This window comes from Dromaius novaehollandiae, chromosome 3 (assembly GCF_036370855.1).
Source record: "Dromaius novaehollandiae isolate bDroNov1 chromosome 3, bDroNov1.hap1, whole genome shotgun sequence".
Taxonomy (NCBI): domain Eukaryota; kingdom Metazoa; phylum Chordata; class Aves; order Casuariiformes; family Dromaiidae; genus Dromaius; species Dromaius novaehollandiae.
The window spans coordinates 27730414-27751794 of NC_088100.1; the positions used below are offsets into that span (position 1 = coordinate 27730414).

Below are 21381 nucleotides of genomic sequence, written 5' to 3' on the forward strand. Positions count from 1 at the left end.
CAGTTTGGTGAGGGGCAGCGCTCACCAGGACCCTCCCTGGTGGGACGTGGCAGGCAGGGGCCGCTGGGGCTGGCTCCAGACCTGGCATCGCTCAGGCACCACTTCGCTCTGCCCTTCCTTGGGTAAGGGCACCAAATAAAAAACACAACTGGGGGATGGAAATATCCCTCAGGTGGAAATGCCCCCCTTCAGGAGGCACTCTTCTCTGCTGAACGCAACACGGGCAACTTGCAATTGCTCATCTGGCTACCACCAGTTCTGTACAAAATTTTATTTTGCCTTGAATGTCAAGCATATTACCAATCTCTGATAGTACAACAGAAAAACACCACATTAGAAAAAGCCGCTCATAAAGCTTTGGTTAAGTTCAATACAGGATTCTGCATTAATTTAAGAAAAGGAGTTTAGATCCTAATGCGAACTGTGCCTTTGCTCTTTATGTAAAAGCAAGCAATACACCTTATTAGCAAAGCATACAATGAAAATTACACATAGCTCACTTAAAATGAACAAGGAAACAGCATAACAAACATTACAGCTAGTTAGCCAGCAGTTAGACCTTTCTTCTATGCGACAACTGCCGTCCTTGAGGAGAAACAGTAAAGGGTATATAACTTAATCCATAATTATGCAGAACTGTTTCATTTTGGTTGTACAAAATTTTTTATTTTTGTCAAATTATAGCTCCAAGCCAGGTATACCAGTTAAAAAAATGCAGTTTTCACATAAGCCAAATCACCCACATGGGACCCTTTTGTATTTGAAAGTATCATCTTCAGTAAATTCTTGGCCCCACTTGAATCAGTAGGAGTTCTATCCTTGTGTTTCACCTTGATTTTAAACTAGGAGTTGCATGGCAAGGTAGGTGATATTACTTCCATAACATACATCCAATACTTCTTTTTCTTAATTTATAAAAGTCTGATACATGCTTTCGCTAATGGAACACTTTGAGCTAAGACATGTGAAATGTACACAAGCCAATGAGATTCACGCACGTATGAAGTAAAAGCCAGCCACATTCTTTCAAATCAAATACTGTGTAGGTAGGCTGCATGTGAAAAATTTCACAGTAATTTACACCTGACCAATAACTACTAATACCTAATCCTGCTCCCATTGGAGTCACCAGAAGTTTTGTAAAGGACTTCAGTGGTAGCAGGAGTATGATAGGGCACTTAAATAGTAAACACCAAACATTACAGTTAATTTTTTTCCTATTAAAATTGATCTCTCTTTAAAAACACTTGAGATTCCATCAATGCAAGCAACAAAAAATTACTGGAATTTCTTTTAAAAATGAATGTATAACTCTTGGGATTCGTATTAATTTATAATATCAGAGGTACTTTTGTTCCTGTTTATGGGATTATTGCTGGTCACCTTCCTGAGACTTTAAAGACCATAAAAGACGAGCACCATACCTATTCTCTAATGTATCATATCACAAATTAATAATTTGGTCCTTTTCTAAATGGATCTCTTCCCACAATGACACTAAAACACAGTGATGGATCACAGATTCCAGGCGGTCCGACTGGCCCCGGCATCCCAGGACTGCCACGATCTCCGTCTTTACCCGGCTGCCCACGTTCTCCAGGACGTCCTTCCTTGCTCATACCTGGGGGACCTTCAGGACCTTAACAACACACATGCAATAAACAACTACATTATGGAAGATATATTCAAATGAAAGCAAGGAAAAATGCAGACCCACAAAACCCCTGCTCTTTGGTGAAGAGCAGTATCCAGACAAAGAAAACTTCGTTCCATGAAAAAGACAATTCTTGTCACAAAGTGTTTATATGTTCATATTATTAACGTGTTGTCTGATCAAGATGTTAAATAAAAAAGCATGGAGGAGACTTTAAATCTAAATAAAACTATCTTTTAAAAGGCAGTATAAAAATCTGCTTTCAGACACTGTTTAGACTTTGTCATTTAATCTGAAACCTCAGCGCACGAATCAGAGTCCTTTGATTTCTATTCATTCTTCAGCTTTGGATCAGGCCCTAACATCTCTTCCAAACACTCAGCTTTGTATTCTGCAAGAACACACTGCTGTTAGGAAGAGCACTTGCCTTCACTGATCAGTGGTTACAAGTCACATGACTATATCACAACTTGGTTTTCAAATCAACAGGTACTACTTTGTCAAAGAGTACTTGACCCAGTGTACCAAGAAATAGGAATGCTTGGTGCCAATCTCCAGAAGACCTACCTTACATTCAATAATTTTCTACAGCAATTTAAAAGACATACAAGAGTCAGGCATTAAGCATTAAAATGTACAGTGTAATTAAGATGTGTAAAAACTATTTCAGTCTTTCCAAATTATATTAACAATTTTTATAAAATACCCTTTTAAAATTATTCACATGCACTGAATATGAACCGCTGAACCAACTCTCACCTGGAGGACCAGGGGGACCTTGCATCCCAGGAACTCCAATTCCTTGACTGCCTTTTGCTCCATTTTTTCCTGGTAGGCCTGCGGATTAGCAAACATATGAATATCTTCACACACAAAGAGTATTTTTGTTTCAAAAATTCAGAAGTCAGCATTTGAGAATGGTTATTGAATAAAAAATGTAATAGTTCAGAAGCAAATCATGGGATATAAAATAAGCATTTCCTTGTAATCCGTAGAATGTAACAGGCTTCTTAAATAGCCTCATTTCTACTAAATTAAGAGTCAGTCAATGTAGCACCTGTTAAGGAGACAGACACTACGTAGTGAGGAAATAGATGATGGGGAATTAAGAAATTTTTTTGTTAAGTGTCTTTGGCTTTTCATTGGTAGAATTTTTAAGAAGTGCAGCACTGTACAGTTTTTAAGAAGCATGAAGGAAGTGTAAGATATTCACCACAGCCCCCGTGAAATACCAACTACAGAGACAATCCTCCCAAGTGTACAGCTGGATTAAAATCTTTACCAAAGAAGAAATGCCAAGGGAAGCAAAACCTGTGCTCTTTCTCACTAGCGCAACACAATTAATTCAGTTTCTTTGTAGAAGCAGACATCTATGTTTCCATCTCTTATGGAGCAGCCAGAAAGATTAATCAGTATCAGTTCCAGAAAAAAACTGCACATTCTCCTTCTGAGGATGAAATTATGCAAGCATTACAGATAAATCATCATCATGCCCAGAATGAATTTGACATTCTGGGTCACAGCTAGTAAGCCACAACGTGAGTATTTATCAACCCTTTGCCTGTCTACCTGTGGTACATTACTAGCTAACAATATTTCATACAGATTTCCCAATTATTTTGATGCCATAGGAAACACAGTGGCTGCTGGGGCCACAGTTACCAACTTATGGACTTTACTTGATGTCTTGGTACAGTTCCAGATTATATATGTATACTTAATTTTAAGTTGCAAATAAACCCATAGAAATAAGTGGGAATGCTCATATGGCTGAGTTACCTAAAAACATTAATACTAGTTTGGTTATTGCTAGTATTATTAAAAAGAAAACGGAAAGTTTAAGAAAAGCATAAAAAAAGGAGTAAAAAGCGTTGTGAACTAAAAGGAAAAAAAGGAGAAAACCCCAGGAAATTAGGCTAGCATTTGCTAGAAGTTAAGATATGGAAGAGTACAGAGAAAAATCAGAAGCGTATAAAGGTGTCACATGCCATAGTATCAGCCTATGGGGTAGCAGGCAGTAAATGACTGGTGAACAATATCAGTCATTTTGAAGTCCTTTAAAATAGCAGAAACAAGTAAGTTTAGAGGGGGAAAAACAGTAGAAAACATGGAAATGCATTTAAATCCACACCTAAATAAACTATTTGATCAAAAAAACTTAAAATGTTGTTAAAAACATCTACATATGACTATAGAGAAAATAGAAAACTCTGTAAGATGAACACGAAGTTTAACTATAGTAGAACTAAACACCAGTTATCTTGTCGCCACTGTTCTATTTTCTCCACTCCTGGCATGCATTCTTCATAAGCAGTGACACATCTACATTGCACCGTGCCCTCGGGTCCCTGCTGTGACTCGCTCCCAGCCATTCCCCCACCCCACCCTGCTCTCCCCCCATGCAAAGCTGGAAGCGAGAAACGGCCCCGCGACTCAAGCATGCGGTACCTCTCGTCCCACGAGCGCCAGGGCGACCCGGAACCCCTGTCAGACCCGGAACGCCGTCATTCCCCGGCAAACCGGGAAACCCTCGCGGGCCTTCTGGGCCTCTTGGACCTGGCGGCCCTGGAAGCCCTGGGGAAGCGCTCTGGAACTGGCAGCGATTGCAGTTCTGCAGCCTCCCGCTCTGCAGGATGGCAGGCAGCTGGGCTGAGAGAATCCAAACACAAACTGCTTAAAGCCTTGTGACACTGAAACACTACCACTGTGCACGCGAAAATACCCAAGTATCACCCCCCCAACCACTACAACAAAAACAGCTTCCTCTGTTTAGAGAAGATAATCAATCCCCTTAGGAAACAAAATGGCTATGGAAGCTGTGGTACAGAAATATATATGTACAGATAAACATATACATCAGCAATTAATCAGCACAACTAATCTTACTTTCAAGAAAGCATCTTGATAATTATCAGGAAGCCTCTTTAGCACTTTAAATTAGAAAGACCCATGAAGAACCTCTGGAACTCACTTCTTAGTACATCTGAACACACCTGCCGAATAAATTCTTCTGAAAATTCTCGTGCCTGAACCGAACAGAGAAGTGTTATAAAATCAGAGAACATGAATTTGTTTGGGGTTTCTTAGGTGCTGAAAATTGTAAGTCTGAGGTCCAATACATACAGGTTTTCCATCTGATCCAGGTGGTCCTGGGGGTCCTCTGTCTCCTGGCTGACCTCTGAGACCAGGAGGTCCAACCAAGCCCTGGATACCGGATTCTCCTTTTTGGCCATTGATGCCTCGAATGCCTGGATCTCCTTTCTCGCCTTTCTGAAATCAAAAACAACAAAAAGTCAATCATGTCTTTCACAGGTCATTCGGAAGCCATGTAGCACCAAGCAAATGCATTCTGAGAAAATCTCCATTAATAATCTTCGTAAAATGAATATCAGCAAGCTGTCATTGAAAATTAACTCGACACTGATTGATAGACCTATTTCACTAACATGTATTGAAGCCTTCAGATTCTTTAATAACTATTTCAGGCACAAGTATTTGCCAGCTATATCTAGAAATAAATTCTAAATATCTAGAAATAAATCTAGAAATAAATTACCATCAAGGATAATTTTTTTAATCTTCAAATACCTAAATTTCAATCCTAAACAGATCTATTTTGCATATCAATTAATACAAAGCAAAAAGGGCCTTCCTTATTCACATGTGGAAGAAAAGGTTTTATTCACTTTTTCATGATAAATTATCTCAGTCATTACAGTACATTAAAATTCTTCTTAGAAGGCTGGAAAAATTACAAGTGAAATACTGGCTCCACTGAGATCCTTGGCAAATTTCCCATTTACTATAATAGTCAAGACACAAAAAATCAACAGACAAAAGGAAAAATCCATTTGATTTCAATTAGTTTTTTTTTTCTTCTGACTTCAGTTGCTCTCCATATGATTGGTAACAACTGCAGTCTATTTGATTTGCTGGAACAGGTTAAAATAATGCTGGAAAACATTTTGATATACCTTCATTAAAGCAATGATTCTTCAATGTATGGAATTACCTACTGTAATAGTTGATGTGGAACTCTTTCCCCAACTTGGAACCAACAAAACTTCAGTAAAATGTAATTTGGTACATGCCCAAGGTTAAAGTTAGTATGCTATCTTTGCTCCCTGATGAGTTTTTTTCTTACATTTTTGCACAGCTTCTGCATAGTGTTATCAGCAGCTTTAATACTTTCTTTTATGCTTTCCAACTATTTTAGATGGAACTATGGAAATAAGGCAACAGGATCACTGTACATGACAAAGAAAACTTACTGGAACAAATAATGCAAGTTTAAGCAGCACTTAGGCTCATCTTCTTCACAGACTTACTCTAGATTTTACATTATGCAATTTATATTACTCTGCACCATTCTATCTAGTACTATCAAAATTCTTGACATCAGAAAAATATATGGTTCATTCAAAGCTTTCTGGAGGCTTTGAATTAGCAGCAATGCCCAAAGTTCTCCTAATGAATTATTATGGGGCAGCTAGCTTCAAATCCAGTACCTGCTTACTCAGTTTTATGCAGAAACGTTTAGATGATTTTTATCTCAAAACTGTGACGTTGTAACTGATACCTACATGAGAAAAAAAAGAAAACACTTAACATCGTACCTGGCACCACAAAAGGACCACAGTTTGTTCAGGTTAACTGAGCTCTTCCACTAAGTCATTTAGTTTTGCTGTAAATGAAATTTTAAGCCAGTGGGGCAGTGCAACCCTACTCTGAAAAGCCATCAAACAAAAATATACTCAAGTGACTGGTTTTCCATGCTTTTTAAAAATTAATTTATTACAAGTTTTTCTGTTCCTTTTTGCTTCCACTACCTTACAGGACCCACACGGCAAAACTATATATGCACAAAAGACACCACTAAAACAAGACAGCCACTTTTTCTTCTTAAAAAAACAAGAGAAATGAAAAAAATGTGACAGATGTTAGTCAAATGACAAAGAATACTGCTGGAAAGATGCTCCATCACTAAGATGCCATGCACAAACTGAACAGCAGTCTGTACACTCTTTCCGTTACAGAAGTTGCGTGCTAATTCAGAACTGACTTTTTCCAGTGCTGTAATCATATTTTACTTTCTTGATACTGTCAGCTTGAATGTAGTAGTCATGGGGACCATGTTACACAGGTAGCCATGGGGACCTTGGTTACACAGGATACATTTGTAATTGTTCATTTCTGTTACATGATTACAAATGTTTTGTCATTTAACAGCCATTTTAGCAATATCCTCAGAGGATCTGAAAGGCTAGGAGATAAGGTATGGAGCATAGCAGAAGTTGCATGGGTTGGGATCTGAAAATCACACCGATTATATAGATTTGCTATGTATTGGAAATATAATTTTATATTATATTTTAATTATGTTTACAGATACAGACTAAGTTTACATATAGACATCTGACTTGCAAGTTGATTTATTTGGAATTAAACATTAAAAAGGCTAGAAAGTATTAAGAACCAGGGCAATATTGGGAAAATTGCACCTATTGTAGAAAAATATTACAGGCAAGAAGCCAGTATATATATAAAAAAAAATCTGGACAAAACACTGGAATCATCAGCACAACTGCCTGCAGAGCTTGCCAAAAAGCAAATGAAACGGCTGAGGGAACATTTTCTACAGAATATCTTGGTCTTTTAACGGTCAGCCACATCCTGTGTGTGGCTTTGTTTGTCGACCCTATCTATTGGCAAAGAAAATCAAAAAAACAGAAACGAGTTCAGTAACTGCTGAGAGTTACATACTGAAGAAACTTTTTATTAAGGAGTTATTTTACGGATCTGATAAGTAAACACATGACATGTCTTAGCATTTACTAAGAATTATTATTAAAAGGATTTTTCAGGAGAAATACATTATTATGACGATTTAAATTTAGAGGCATTGGTTTGATGATGTAAAAGTAATCTTCAAGCAATTTTGGCTATAATTAGTAAGGTGCCTTAGCCAAACTTTAATGTTAAGTATTCAGTAGAACCCTAGAAGCCTACAGGACAATTCACAAAGTTAAATGCATAAAAATACTTAATTATTTATCTGAACTGAGCTTCCAAAGAATATGCCCAGTTACTGACATGCAACAATATGTTCTGAAAAATGGAAAATAACTGAACATAGAAACCTCTAAATAAAGTTGAAGCAGAATGATACTAATGGAACTGTGCACCTTGATTTCATGTATATTGAAATGAATAAAAAATAACTAACAAAGTTAATCATTTAAATTCCAGAATTTAAAACAACAGGCAGCATGAAGATCGAAAGGTCTGACCATAAATATATAAAGCTGGGCCTTGTACAACTCTCCCAGAGATCAACAGATGTAGGTTCTGACAGACCAAAGAAGGACCCTCCAGATGTGCTTCCCCTTATATGTAACCCCACAAGTTTCATGCTGAGTTGAGTATAAACCTGATAATAGAGAGCAAGAATCCTGCCTGGGATTTTCTGAGCCAGTCTCACGAGACATAATCCTCTAAAAAAGATGGTTGTAAAGGCTTCACTATATTCCTTTTTATTACCTATGAAATAAAGCCATACAATGAAAGCTCCTGGTCAAGCTTAAAACACACAGATAAATAGTTCAGCTGTGGAAATCCTTCCCGCAGGCTTTTCTGGAAGCTGAAAGTGCAGTATATCAGCATAGTTCAAAAGGAATTAGACAAGCTCATGAATAACATTAAATGCAATGGTTTGAATCTAGCGTCTAGCTCAAATGCCCCTCCACTGCTGACTGCCAAAAACAGTAACGGTACACAAGAGGAAGGATCTTCTTTAGGTGTCCTGTTTCTTATATTTGTATCCTAAGCTATATTGGCTGCTGCTGAAGGGCAGATACTGGACTACATGGACCATTTTGATCAAATATTCAGTATTCTTCTATGAATTATTTCATATTTTCAATGACCTTAGAGCCTCTAGATTTTTTTTCTTCAGTTATTTCACTTCTTCAGCCAGTATCTTCTCTGTCTTTTTTATTCATTTAAAGGCAATGCTTGGCTTTAAAATTCTTTTTTTTCATCTTGCATTTCATAAACAATATGTACTTTGTCTCTTTTTAACTATTACTTCTTTTTCTGTTCTGATATTTCTCAATTCAGTTCTCTTCTCTTACTTGGAGTACGGAAATAAGACTATGAACACGTACTTTACAGATCACATCATTTGCAGAAACAATTTTGTGATTACATAGAAAGTACATACCTCCCCTTGTTCTCCACGCAATCCTTTTGCTCCCTTTAGAAAGTAATACAAAAAAGAAATATTAACAAAGCAAGTTGAACCAAATTACTTTTGGAACAAAAATATAATATTTTTGTCCTTTGTTTTTAAAAATTAATCACAGATGTTAACTTTAATGGTTCTGTGATTCCTATTTCTACAAAAAAGCAAACTGTATATAAGGATTAAAAATACATATCATGGTGAGTTAAACATTTTAGTAATACCTTTTACATCATATACTAAAGGATAGCTTGGGCATATATCATCCACATTATAAACTATATATTATATTAATGTACAAGTGCATTGACAAAACGTTACTAACTCAACAGAACACAAAAGAAATAAAATTATGTGGTCTACCTAAAGGAGACTCTGGATTCTGTTTGTTTAATACTGTCTTACTAGACAGAAATCAAGCTCAGGGCCTTTGAAATACAGACGTAGTTTGTACGCCAGAGGTTGCATTTTGGCAAACAGTTCCAGTGTCCTTTCTGCCAACTGGTTAAATGCAGTCATCGATCATTCAGTCCCACGGCAAGACAGCAGCTCAGCTCAGGCTTTTTTCACTTTTCTGATGGACTCTTATGGACAAAGGAATCTGCACTATGTCTTTGAGAAGTCCTGAAGCTTCTGAAAACCTGGGCAAGGACCTACATATAGCACTGTCTACCAAAGCTATCTGAATGACTGATTTTTTTGGTTGCTGGCCAAGTTAGGTAAGTGTGGGAAAACAGTTTTAGACTGAACCCATATTATTTTTTCAGCTTTCTCAAAAAGCAAGAAATAACAATTCAGGTTATATGATTCTATCCGAAAAAAATGTGCTCTTTCACTATCATTTTCTTTTACTTCATAATTAAAAAATATATGCAGATATGTCCATTATCCACAAAATGAAAAAACAAGAAGTTTAATTTGTAAAATGTTAGAGTAGGACGTTACATTTGGTTGAAAAATATCGTCAGCCTTTTAAACTTTTTTTTTTCAAAAATTTCTGCTCAGCTTTACTACAAGACTTCTGTCAAGCTACATAACCCTCAGAGCGATAAAACCAGGCTAACATGCAATGTAGATGTTCTGCCCCTGCTTCATTGGAATTGGCTCCTCCTGGCTAGACAGGCAGCTGTATCAATGTCGTAATTCTGAAAAGCGTAACTGCAACTTCCTTCCAAGTCTAGTTTTAGCTATGTACCTCTAATAAATACTTTTCTGTTTAGACATGACATAGATTATGTAGTTAACAAGTATTTATAAATACTAACAGTTATTTTCTGTGGTGTAACAGCACAGCCAACTATGACAAAATCAAAATACATTGGCCCAGAGTTAAAAGAAAGAGAAACAACTGGATCTTGCTGCTTTGCAGCAGAAACAGGAAACATCTGTAATTTATGAGCACAGAAGATGTCAGCAATGACTCCCACTATACTACAGGAAGTAATGAACTGCATAAAACTGTAGCAGGATACATGCAAAATCTTAACATGTTAAGCATCACTCATAACCTTTTCACAAAAGCCACTATGCACTGTTAGGTATTTTATGTTATTTGTAATTGTTTCATGAATATTTTCCACCATGATGGATTTAATTAAATTATACAGGAAAATGTACTTTCATTCTCTTTCTCCAGACATAATCTCCCACAGCCACAGAATCCTGTCGGTTGGAAGAGACCTCCAAGGTTCATGCTCCTGCTCGGAGCAGATCCCATTAGAGCAGGCTGCTCGGCGTCGTCTCCAGTCAGGCTTGGAGTGCCTCCAGGGATGGAGACTCCACAGCCTCTCTGAGCAGCTGGCTCCAGTGTTTGACCCCCCTCATGGCAAAATGTTTTCTCTTGCATCAAGTTGGAATTTCCTGCATTCCAACTCGCGTCCGTTTCCTCTTGTCCCACCACTGCGCACCTCCGAGAAGAGAGCGGCTCCATCTTCTCTAGGCACTTGCTGCATTTCTTATTTTTAAAATAGTAATTGTTTTATTCAGATAAATAAAGACTTGTGTTAAATATGTTTCATCTGATGCAAAGAACTATCGACGTTGATGGAAGCAATCTTATGAAACAAATATGAACTGCAGCTCTCTTGAGCTGAGATCATTATTTTAACAGTACCTGCAAGCCTGAGATTCCTTGTCTTCCTTTCTCTCCTTTTTGTCCCTTCAGGAGAGAAACACATCATCTTAAAATACATATTTATTTGGGAGGAATAATTAACCTATCAAAAATAATGCAAAGAGGTAAATCCTAAAATCTCATCCTAAACTGAGCTCAGTCTAAATACTTACTCTTCAAGAGTTCAGAGTAGAACCTGTGCTGGAAAGACACAGTTTCTTCCCTGAACCACAGGAACCAGCAGCTGAGCAGTGACACAACACTCTCCTTTTCCTGTAGGTATTACAGTGGCTTTCAGATAACAAGATAGATAATTTCAGAATATTTAAATTTTGGAATAATTAAATAATATTCAGAAAATTTTCGAGTATTTTAAACTATTCAGATAATCTCTCCGGTTACAATGTCATAGGTAGGCAGAGGCAGGGTGGTGTTACTTGGATTACGAGGGTTTACAGCTCCCCCCGTGACCACGGGAGGCAGCAGCCCGTCACCAGGCAAGCGAGGGCGCAGCGCTGCCACCCGTCTTCAACCACACCTTCCATGCAGCTTCATTTTTAAAATTCTCTTGAATCGACTTTTAACACTTGTATTAATAGTGTTGGCAAATGATTTTGACTAGAAACAAAGTTGATATACCTGGATACCACTTTCGCCTTGGCTTCCTTTGTCCCCCTGTAAAATATTAGAAGAAAAGTCTCCACTGTAACATGATTCATCTCACAGACATGTTGTCTCTGTTCTAATTTAATTCTGTAAATATAAGAGAAGCACCTAATAGCCTGTATTTATGCAGAATGAAAACAAACTACTTTATCCCTGTGTACAGACACACTAAAAAAAGTACTGAGCATCATAATAAGAAAGAAATCTGTTACACAGAGAGCCAGTGATACTCATATACCAAGTTGAAATTTAAAAAATACAACATAATGAGGTGGCAAATCCAGTCTGTGTGCATGCTGTGATTGTATGAGAGTGGACAAGACACAGGGAAGAAGGGGGGGAGTTTTTGATGGATTAAATGTAGTTTGGATGTAAACCACTAAGTATGCTTGCCTTATACAGAGAACAGCGTATAACAGTGTTCTGTAACATTTACTACAAGCCCATTAAATGCATAACTGATATGTGACACAGAAAAAAAAAACAGACTTTCTTAACTAAAAAAAAATTATATTTATATTTAATCAAAACTGTGCAAAGACTAAGTTTCATTTTCACCCGCTCCTTTTGACTTAGATAGAGATTTTTATTGTACTTAAACCTTACTGGGGTGATTAGCAATGGAATGGTGTAAATGGCACTTAAAAGTCAGGCATCCAGGTTCATCTAGTTGTCCGAATACCATCTAACTGTCAATGTAGAGAAACAGGCAGCTCTTGAAAACAATCCATCCCAGTTAACAACAGGTGTGTAAAACAGGTACTTCCAGAAGGAACCTATCTCTCTTTATTACTGAGAAGGAAGCTTAAAGTTACGGGAGGTGACTCCTGACCTACCTTTGACACCTTAAGTCAGTGTGACTCTGCTAACAAAGATGAATCAAAATGTTGGGCTTAAAAAACAACAAACCGTGAAACAAAAGATGGATCTATGAGGGTCATGCAAACATTGCAAATATTTTCCTGATCAAAAATCCCTCAAGATAGGAAGGTATGTATGCCAATTTGGGTATTTGGGTGTATTGTACTTGAATATAAAATATTTTGTTTGGTTTGAAGTTTTAAAATAAACTATAACTGAAGGGCTTCACTTTTACTCTCAGATGCCCAAACTGTACTTTTTGAGAGGTTGTCATACTTCTGAGTTGTAACTCCAGTTAACCTGCAATACATATCTTGACTTGCATCTCCATATATAATGGATGTTTCTTGCAAAACAGATCATCCTCAACTTAAAATTTAAAAATGCTCCATACAAAATCTCCCTTCTTAAAATCAGTATTACCATTTTGGTACGTACACCCTACCTGACCCTTTGATATTGAACCTGAGCATATGTTGATAATGAAACTAATGAAACGATTATTATGATGCTGGCTCAACTCCTATCATTCTTCCATTGGTTCCTGTGCATTGTCAAAGACTTAAGCCAGGAAGTCTTTGTCCTCATATGCTCTAGAAATCACTGCCTCAAAAATTGTCAAAAGAATGATTTCTCCACATTTTGTGTTGGAAAAGGGAACTCAGGTTGAGACACCCTCACCTAAATTTGGATTGTTCTCTAGCCTTGGAGGACTTGCTTCAGTGGGCTTAGCATAGGCACATAGCGCTATTTAAGATTCTCTAGGCAACTTAAGGCACCCCCATATGTGACTAGTGACATTTGAAATGCTCTAACCTAATATATCCATACACAGCTGGCACATATGGCAGAGGACATCCAGTAGACCTGTGCCCTGCTGGAGCAGAAGCTTAAGTCTAGCAGAATAGCTCCGCATGGGATTTTCCACAAAACCTGAAACACAGCACCACCCTTCTAACTTACCGCTTCGCTCCCCCTGCTTCTTTCTATAGTAAAGTATCTGATTCAACTCTATCTCTATAATGCCTATTACATGAAGGTCTTCACCTTCAAAAGGTGGTCCTCTACATTTCTGGTGTTTCTACACAGGCATGTTAACATTTTTATTTTTGATTAACAGCTTATTCCTATCTGACACCTTACCTGAGCTTCTTTTGCTTATAAGGGACTTCCTGCTTATCCTGAAATCTGTAATTTGAATATGTAATGGAGAAATCTTTGCCCTAGTTGACACTCCATTATTCCCTGGAAAACACTGCTAAATTTCTAAACACACCCAATTTACTTTTATATAAATATTTCTACAAGCTTAAAGGTATAATTTGGGTGGATAGCAAATACAGCAACATTTTTAACCTTGACAGCTTGTTGTTTGAATAAATATCTAGCTTGAAAGTTTTCAGGTAGAGCTTGTTAATTATAATAAACTACATCATAAGGAAACAAATCTGTTATATGCCATCCAAACCAAAGACACAGTATAACAGTAAAAGAAGCCGCATACTCATATGCATCAATTAAGGAACTCATTTTTACAAAAACTTTCTTTGGCCAATTTGTAACGTTTTCCCATAGAAATACAATGAAATACAGAAAGTAATAGCAGTACTCAGTGTCTTGGAAAACAATGAAACATTTAATTTTCAGGATACCCATATCGTTCCATGAAAGTTGTCCAGAATAAAGAAATTTTAAACCAAACATGTAATGAATACAAATCAGAACTTCAGTTACAATCAGAATTAATAGATTTGCAGCAAAAGAATTATTTTGATTTAAACCAATTTTAAACCACAAGCGCTGCAAGGTCTTCAACACTGAAATTCTCTCCCTACATCATGTTACTGAAGATCACAGGGAACATTTTTTCCCATCTGTTTCAAAAAAAAACATGTAGTATTTCCTTCCCATAAATTTGCCTAAGAGCATATGTAAAGGATAAATTCCTGAACTTTCTCTATTTCTTAGCTGAGTTATACAAAGGTGCCACCCCTGAGATAACACCATCTAGAAAATGCAATTTTGTTAAATTCTGATAAAAAACTTTGTAGTTGCCCGCATTACATAGTGAATAATGATTTTCAATCACTTCTAAGTTTCAGCGTCTTAAATCCCATTCTATAACTACCACATAGCTAATTTCTCCTCAAGAGAAACATTTCACACTCCAATGAGTTCTGTGAGTTACAATAACAGACAAAAAAGTTAGTAGTCGAAAAACAGATTTATTCTAGGTCCTTTTTAGCTCCCAGTCAAACTAAAAGTACTTCCCTATTGGCTGACACAAAAGTGAGAAGTTTCAACAACACATCTTGTAGAAGAAAATTTCAAAAGCAAGCATTTAATGTAACATTAATTATAGCTTTAAATTATGCAAATTTCAAAAAATACCAAAGATCTACATTGCCTATAATCTTGTCAACCTGCGACTCCTTAAAGACATGCGATTGTCATAAAATCCTATGCTTTAAAAATAAGAGTGACTATTACAAAATTCAAGCATCAACACTAAATTTTGCAATGTGTTCACAAAACAAATCTTCAGCACTGAAGAATTTCAATATAACCACGTCTCTAATACTGCTTGATAGATGCAATGCTGCACCAAGAGACTGTGAGATCCTGAAGGCATGATCTCTGTGGTAACTCAGCATGCAAGAGGAAAAAACACAAGTTCTTATTTGAAAAGAAGATACAATTTCCAACATTGACCACAGAAGTGTAATCCATCTCATCTAATTTTTGCCATCTAAAATTTAAACATTTAATTTAGCTAATTGTCTAAGCTTCTTCTACAGTCAAAGAGGGATAGTTAACCACTTCCAGATGCGTCCCATCCTAAGAAAGGCATATAATAAAGATGTGAATGAATGACCCCCTGAGAAGGTCAGACTCCCTCAGCTAAATATGGAGAGAACCTGGACTACTTGGTAAGATCTCTTAGTGGCTACAGCTAACTGAGATGAATCTGTCCCAGCTGCCTACAGCTAATTGCTCCAGTTCTTATGGGATCTCCACAAAAGACTTTGTAGAATAGACTTTGTATATACAGTATTTGCTATAAAATGATATAATACGAAGTAAATCGTAGAACATAGCATTATATACTATAATTCATAACGAAAAATCCATTAATATCTACTTCATAACACTTTATTTTAACAGTTTCTCCCTTTTGGTCATTCTCTCCTCTCTATGAAGAGTGATTGGTTTTCTACAGAACAAACCTTCCAAAATTTACCAACTATTGTCTGATAATAATGCTGTATTAAAAAAAAGGTTTTCCTTTAATAATGATCACTTATAGGAAAAGCACTTCCAATAAAAACTGTAATTAATGTAAAACTAGGAAAAAACTGCTTACCTTTATACCTTGGGTGCCAGGGATACCTGGGTAGCCTGGTTCTCCTGGAGCACCTGATCCTCCTGGTTCTCCCTGAGTAATACAAGAGCTCCATAAATATCAATGATGTGTTGTGTGTAAGAACATGTATTACATGTTTTGCAAGATCAATTGATAAGTTTTGGCTATGATATTCTGAAATTCTATAACTTAGGATGATTAAAATGTCTGGAGAAGTTGGCAAGGGATGCTGAATACAGATAGGCTGATTAACGCCACAAAAGACGCTCCTAATTCTTCACCTTTGTATTCAAGTATATATGCATTGTAACTAAGTAGTAAATCATGGAAAAGTACATCAATCTCTCCTTTAACTAGAGTACTTCCAAATTCATATTTACCTTGGCTCCTGATGATCCTGGTTTCCCCTGTGTTCCAGGTTCACCTTTCTCACCCTATAAAACAACGTAAGAGTGCGGCTGATGCATCAGTATGTTTTGTCACATGCAGTATGAACAGCAAACACAAACAGACACTGCTGGGAAATCTGCCCTTAAAAATAGTCAGGGCAAGTGACCAGAAGTGTCCTCCTTCTGTAAACCTTAAGTTTCAGCCCTCTTTCAGGAAAGCCATACTGGTGACAAAATAGGTCTGCCTGGCTCTGCTCACCTGTCCCTTCCCATTTTCCTTGCTCAGTGATACCATATCTGTGTATATTAACTTCACATTTCCATGATCTTATTTAATAAAACTCAAAATCCTTGGACTTGTCTGAGCCAAAATACATGTTTATATTTTGTTTTTTATTGAAGCCTACAGAACTTGCCATGTATTTAGCATGAGGTTTTCATTAAAATCTAAGAATTATGGATTACTTTTTGATACTTTTCTGTAAGAATGAGATTTTTCTTTGGGAACACAGCTTATATTCTGAATGAGAAATAAATATATCTCTTTTGTAGAAATGAAAGCCTTTTTCTCAAATGAAAATAAAACTAATTTAGGTGGAGTTATTTCATAAGTGTTCAGTCTTCTTGAAAATGGCAAAATGTTGTCCCCTTTAAATAATGTTACCTTCGGCATGCAATTTTAAATAAGTATATCCTTTTGGATTTAAAATAATGTAGGTGGAAATGGAGCTAGATGTAGATACAAAGTTTGGGAAATGGAATCTATATTCAGAAATATTCTCCAGGACATATAATTCAGTGCTTACTAGCCAAAACTCATCTCAGATTAAATTAAAAGGTTACACTAACAGATAAGGATTTATAGTATCTATTTTAGTTTCTGAGAGCATGGGTCAAATTAATTCTTGCTGTAGCGGCAGTGCAATCAATTATGCTACATCTGAAATGCATTTGGCTCCATGGATGGAAAAAGCAGCCCGTAACTTTATTTAACACAATTAAAATATAAATAAATGTAACACAGGCCAAAAGTTCTGATGTATGCTGAGAACTATCTGGCTCCTAGCATAGGAGAACATTTTCCAGGACTGCGCAGCCCAAACAAAATCTCACGACCATTTCTGGAGGAGTTCCAAACCTCAGGAGATGACAGGCACTATTTGCTAAGCTATATTAAGCTCTCTTGAGCGTATATACTGAACTATCCTATAAGGTAATAGATGGAAAACCACAGTTACTTTCCAATATTCAATATACCAAACAATTAGCTGCAAAATTGAGAATCTTGTCATTTTGTCATCAATAAAGCAGTCATTTATCAAAGTCACAATCAAAACAGCACAAATGCTCACCTTAGGCCCAGGAGCTCCAGGTAGACCAAATGAGCCTTCTGGTCCCATCAAACCCTATTTATTTTTGAAAAAGCAGAGACATTTCTAAAACAAGCTAGAGGAATAATGGTTTTAGTACAGTGTAAAAATATTATTTATCATACATATTTCTATAATGAAATAAATGGATAGGAAATACAATCTTGCACAGTAGATTGGTTAGGCCTTCTATAGCCAAAGGAAGTCTTACTACACAGTGGGAAAAAAAAACCAATTTTTAGTGGGACCTTAGCTATAATTGAAAGTGACACAAGAAAGAGTTTCTTCCTTTCCATTTAGGGTTCTCCGAAACAATGGAAGTATAGCTGCTATTTCAGGACTCGCTTGCTTCTTTCTGACAGTGTGTCCCTCAGGGTTGTGATGCCTTCACTCTGTCTCCAAACTCTGGGGAGATTTAGAGACAGCAGCTAACTTTGGGGGCACACGTTCACTTCTTCTGCAGAGCCTTCAGGATTGGACCACTCTTTCACGAACCCACCAGCTTCTGCCATTTCAGATAGCGACACTTCAGCACACGTGCACAGGCAGAACATTACCACACACAGTCCCTTGGACTCCTCTGATGGGCATGTGTTGATAAAGGCATGTTTAGCTGTCCTTGGTCCATACACAAAATAAGAACTAAAAGACATTAAACCATCAAATGCCTGGGTTTCTCCTTTTTTTCTGTTTAAAGTTACTTTCAAGTACACTTTAGAAAAGAAGTGTTATTTTTAAATCATACTTTCCAAGGAGGAATTCCCATTTTTATTATTTTCCACATCTGCTGTTAATATATGTCTCCCTCATCATTCCATCTCACTTCTTTTGACTCTAGAACTCCATGTGTCAACGAAAACAATGTATTATTATTGTTTTATTTGGACACGCATATATACTCTGAAATAGGATCTACTACTAAAGTTTACAGAATAAGATAGAGCCTAAAATACAAGCATACAGAAAATCAAATATTTAAATAAGGCCATGAAATCTAATTTGTTAGCGATTAAGTTTTATCAGTGCTTTTAATTGTTAGTATTTCCAAGAAACACTGCTATTTTTATTATTTAACCTAATCTCTGCTTTCTTATATATAAAAACAACCACCCTCCATTCAGTACTAAATGTTAGGAACTATTCAGAATATATTGTCAATGACATTATCCCAGATCTTTTTGAAATGTTATGTATGATCAAAAATAAATAGACCTATAGTAATTTGTTACAAAGACTGTAACTCAGTTTTGCCAAAAAAATTTCAATGCTTTTGCTAAGACTGAAAGGATGGTTTTGTTTTCGCAAAAAAACAAGAAAAAAAATCAAAATTTTTGGAATATGAAGTAATTCATTGTACCAGGGTTTTAATAAGCATTTCATCAATTTTCTAGTATTTCACCTGTGAGCCAACACAGATAACTCAGGCTTCTTTCTTGCTGTGTTGCGAGAAATTACTGGACACCGAAACTTTTACTTTCCGTCAATAAACATAGCAACTTGCTCTTCAGGCCACAGACACAGGGCTGTGAGTCCACAGAATAAAAGGTATCAATCACAAGACTATAGCTCGAGTAACTTTCCTGCTAACCGTTCTGAGGTTCAGACTTTTCTCATTCAGCCAGTTACAAATGAAAACTCTCCTATTAAACCTCAATTTCTCTATTATAGCTAATAATTTTATATGCAGCATCATTTCAAACACTTTTCTGAACTTCAAAGATTAGATCTGCTTGTTCTCACTTATCTCAAAAATCAGTCATCTTATCAAAGATGATGCAATTACTGTAGTATAATTTATTCTTTTGTAAACCAAAGGTTTACTATACCCTATTCCATTTCTTTCATAGTTTTGAAGTAGGAATTATCCATTCCCATCCAGCTGGAGTGAGGCATCCAAATTCTACTTCCACCTATAGCTTAAGAGACAGTGTCATCCCATTAGCCATGTGCTTGCAGCTTATGTTCAGCAGCACCTTTGTTACAGAAAACATAAGAAAATATTAATTTGGTTTTGGAGCCTAGTGTCAATTGCTTTTAAGACCCGTCTTAACTTACTTGAATATCAGTCCTGCTTTTGCACTTTTTCTCTTGTTATTTATATAACAAAATAAGCTTTTATTAATTTTCACTTCACTGGCGGGCTTAATTCAGCTTGGTTATCAACCAACTATTTAATCAACCTTCATGTTATGTATTGACCTCCTCCCTTATAAAACATAGCTTTTTTGTGTGATCTTCTTTCTGTGAAAATCATTTTGAAATTATTATTCTCTTCTCCTCAGATTCCTATTCTGTGCTCATGTGCACATTATCCAGTAGGGAAAAGCAGGCTCAAGTTTGGGGAGAGAGAGTGTGGAAGAGATGAGAAATGAAACTAGGGGATTTCTAGCTCTTTCACATTACCAGCTCAGCGTGACCTTGTGTTTCAAGTCACGTAACACGCTGTTGAGAGCCTACCCTCTAGCGACGCCACGTTAGACTCCATACTCCTACTTTGTGCCTGCATCAGTCCTTGGATGACAGATGTGGTTAAAGATATCCCATGTTCATTTAAATATTTATACATTTTATTTGTACAATCTGATTTTTAATCGGATTAGGTTCATGTATATGCCCTCACTGACCTACAAATGCATACTGGAGAAGGCAAATCAGAAAATAGGCTTAGTATAACTAAAGGCTGGGCATACCTCTACAGGAAAGGGAGAAATAAAACCCAGTTGTCCTGACTTCCTTTCTTCACTTTAATTACTAGGCCACATTTAATGCATTTCATTTAAAAATTACAGTAAGATGGCCACATGGAATCAGCATGCTGCAAAAAGAAAACTCTCTCATGCAATGTAGGAAAAGCTTGAGAACATAATTTGAAAACTAGGGCATACAAAATTAAGAGAGAAGAGTATGTCCTGAACAAAAATAAATAAAAATTCAAGGACATAAAATATAGTGTTACCTCTCCATTTTCCAGGGCTGTCATTATTTATGCATCAGACAAATTAACAAATTACTGAAGTTGGCAACATAATGGGGATAATTATTACTGAAGAAGAACTTGTTACTGAAGAATTTCCCCGAAGTATTAATAGCACATCCACAAGCTTTCCATCTGTTTTTTCTGGAACTGACATAGTCAGTGTGACTAATACAAGGAAAATCCCACCATCTTTTCTGGTTGAAATTCCCTAATGCCATAAAAAATATTCATATATTCCATGCATCAACTTCCTACTTATTTTATCAGGTGACAAAAGATGCATTAAAATGTGCTGATAGGAAACATTAATAAATTATTTCAAGTGTATTACAGAACCAGATGTTACTTAGATAAAGAAAATACGAAGTTGAATGGTAGGTGAATTATTGAATAAATAGATACCCTTTGGAATCCCACAAGGTTCTATTGTATTTGCAGCCTCACCTTGAGTATTTTGTTCAGCTTTGCTCAGAAAGAAATGGAGAAAAATCTTCCACTGATAGGCAATAAAAATGATTAGAGGCACAGGTGAGAGACCAAATGTGCATCTGTTAACAAGGAGTAGAGAATGCTTATACTAAAGATTTGGTGGAAAGTCAGAGAGAAACATCATGCTTTGAATTGTTCCCCTCTCAGGTAGTATTTCTTCCAAGAGTCATCTAGACAACTGCAATAACTGGTTCTTGAGGAAATGTATTCTTTCCAGAGAAGGTCTATAGATGCCGGAAAAAGTCCTTTAAGATC

At 36.6% G+C, this 21381-nt stretch overlaps 1 protein-coding gene across 3 annotated transcripts in view; it reads right to left on the bottom strand.

The window, feature by feature from the left end:
• Positions 1–232: 232 nt before the first annotated feature.
• COL21A1 (collagen type XXI alpha 1 chain) overlaps positions 233–21381 on the bottom strand; it is a 111145-nt gene continuing 89996 nt past the window's right edge. For all 3 annotated transcript variants that reach the window (XM_064508590.1, XM_064508592.1, XM_064508591.1), the window contains exons 19-29: positions 17643–17696; positions 16282–16335; positions 15902–15973; positions 11650–11685; positions 11011–11055; positions 8877–8909; positions 4778–4924; positions 4626–4680; positions 4103–4303; positions 2414–2491; positions 233–1639 (exon numbers count right to left, since the gene is read on the bottom strand). In XM_064508590.1, coding sequence (XP_064364660.1) covers positions 1452–1639; positions 2414–2491; positions 4103–4303; positions 4626–4680; positions 4778–4924; positions 8877–8909; positions 11011–11055; positions 11650–11685; positions 15902–15973; positions 16282–16335; positions 17643–17696 — 963 coding nt within the window. In that variant the 3' untranslated portion in view covers positions 233–1451. The remainder of the gene's footprint in view (positions 1640–2413; positions 2492–4102; positions 4304–4625; positions 4681–4777; positions 4925–8876; positions 8910–11010; positions 11056–11649; positions 11686–15901; positions 15974–16281; positions 16336–17642; positions 17697–21381) is intronic.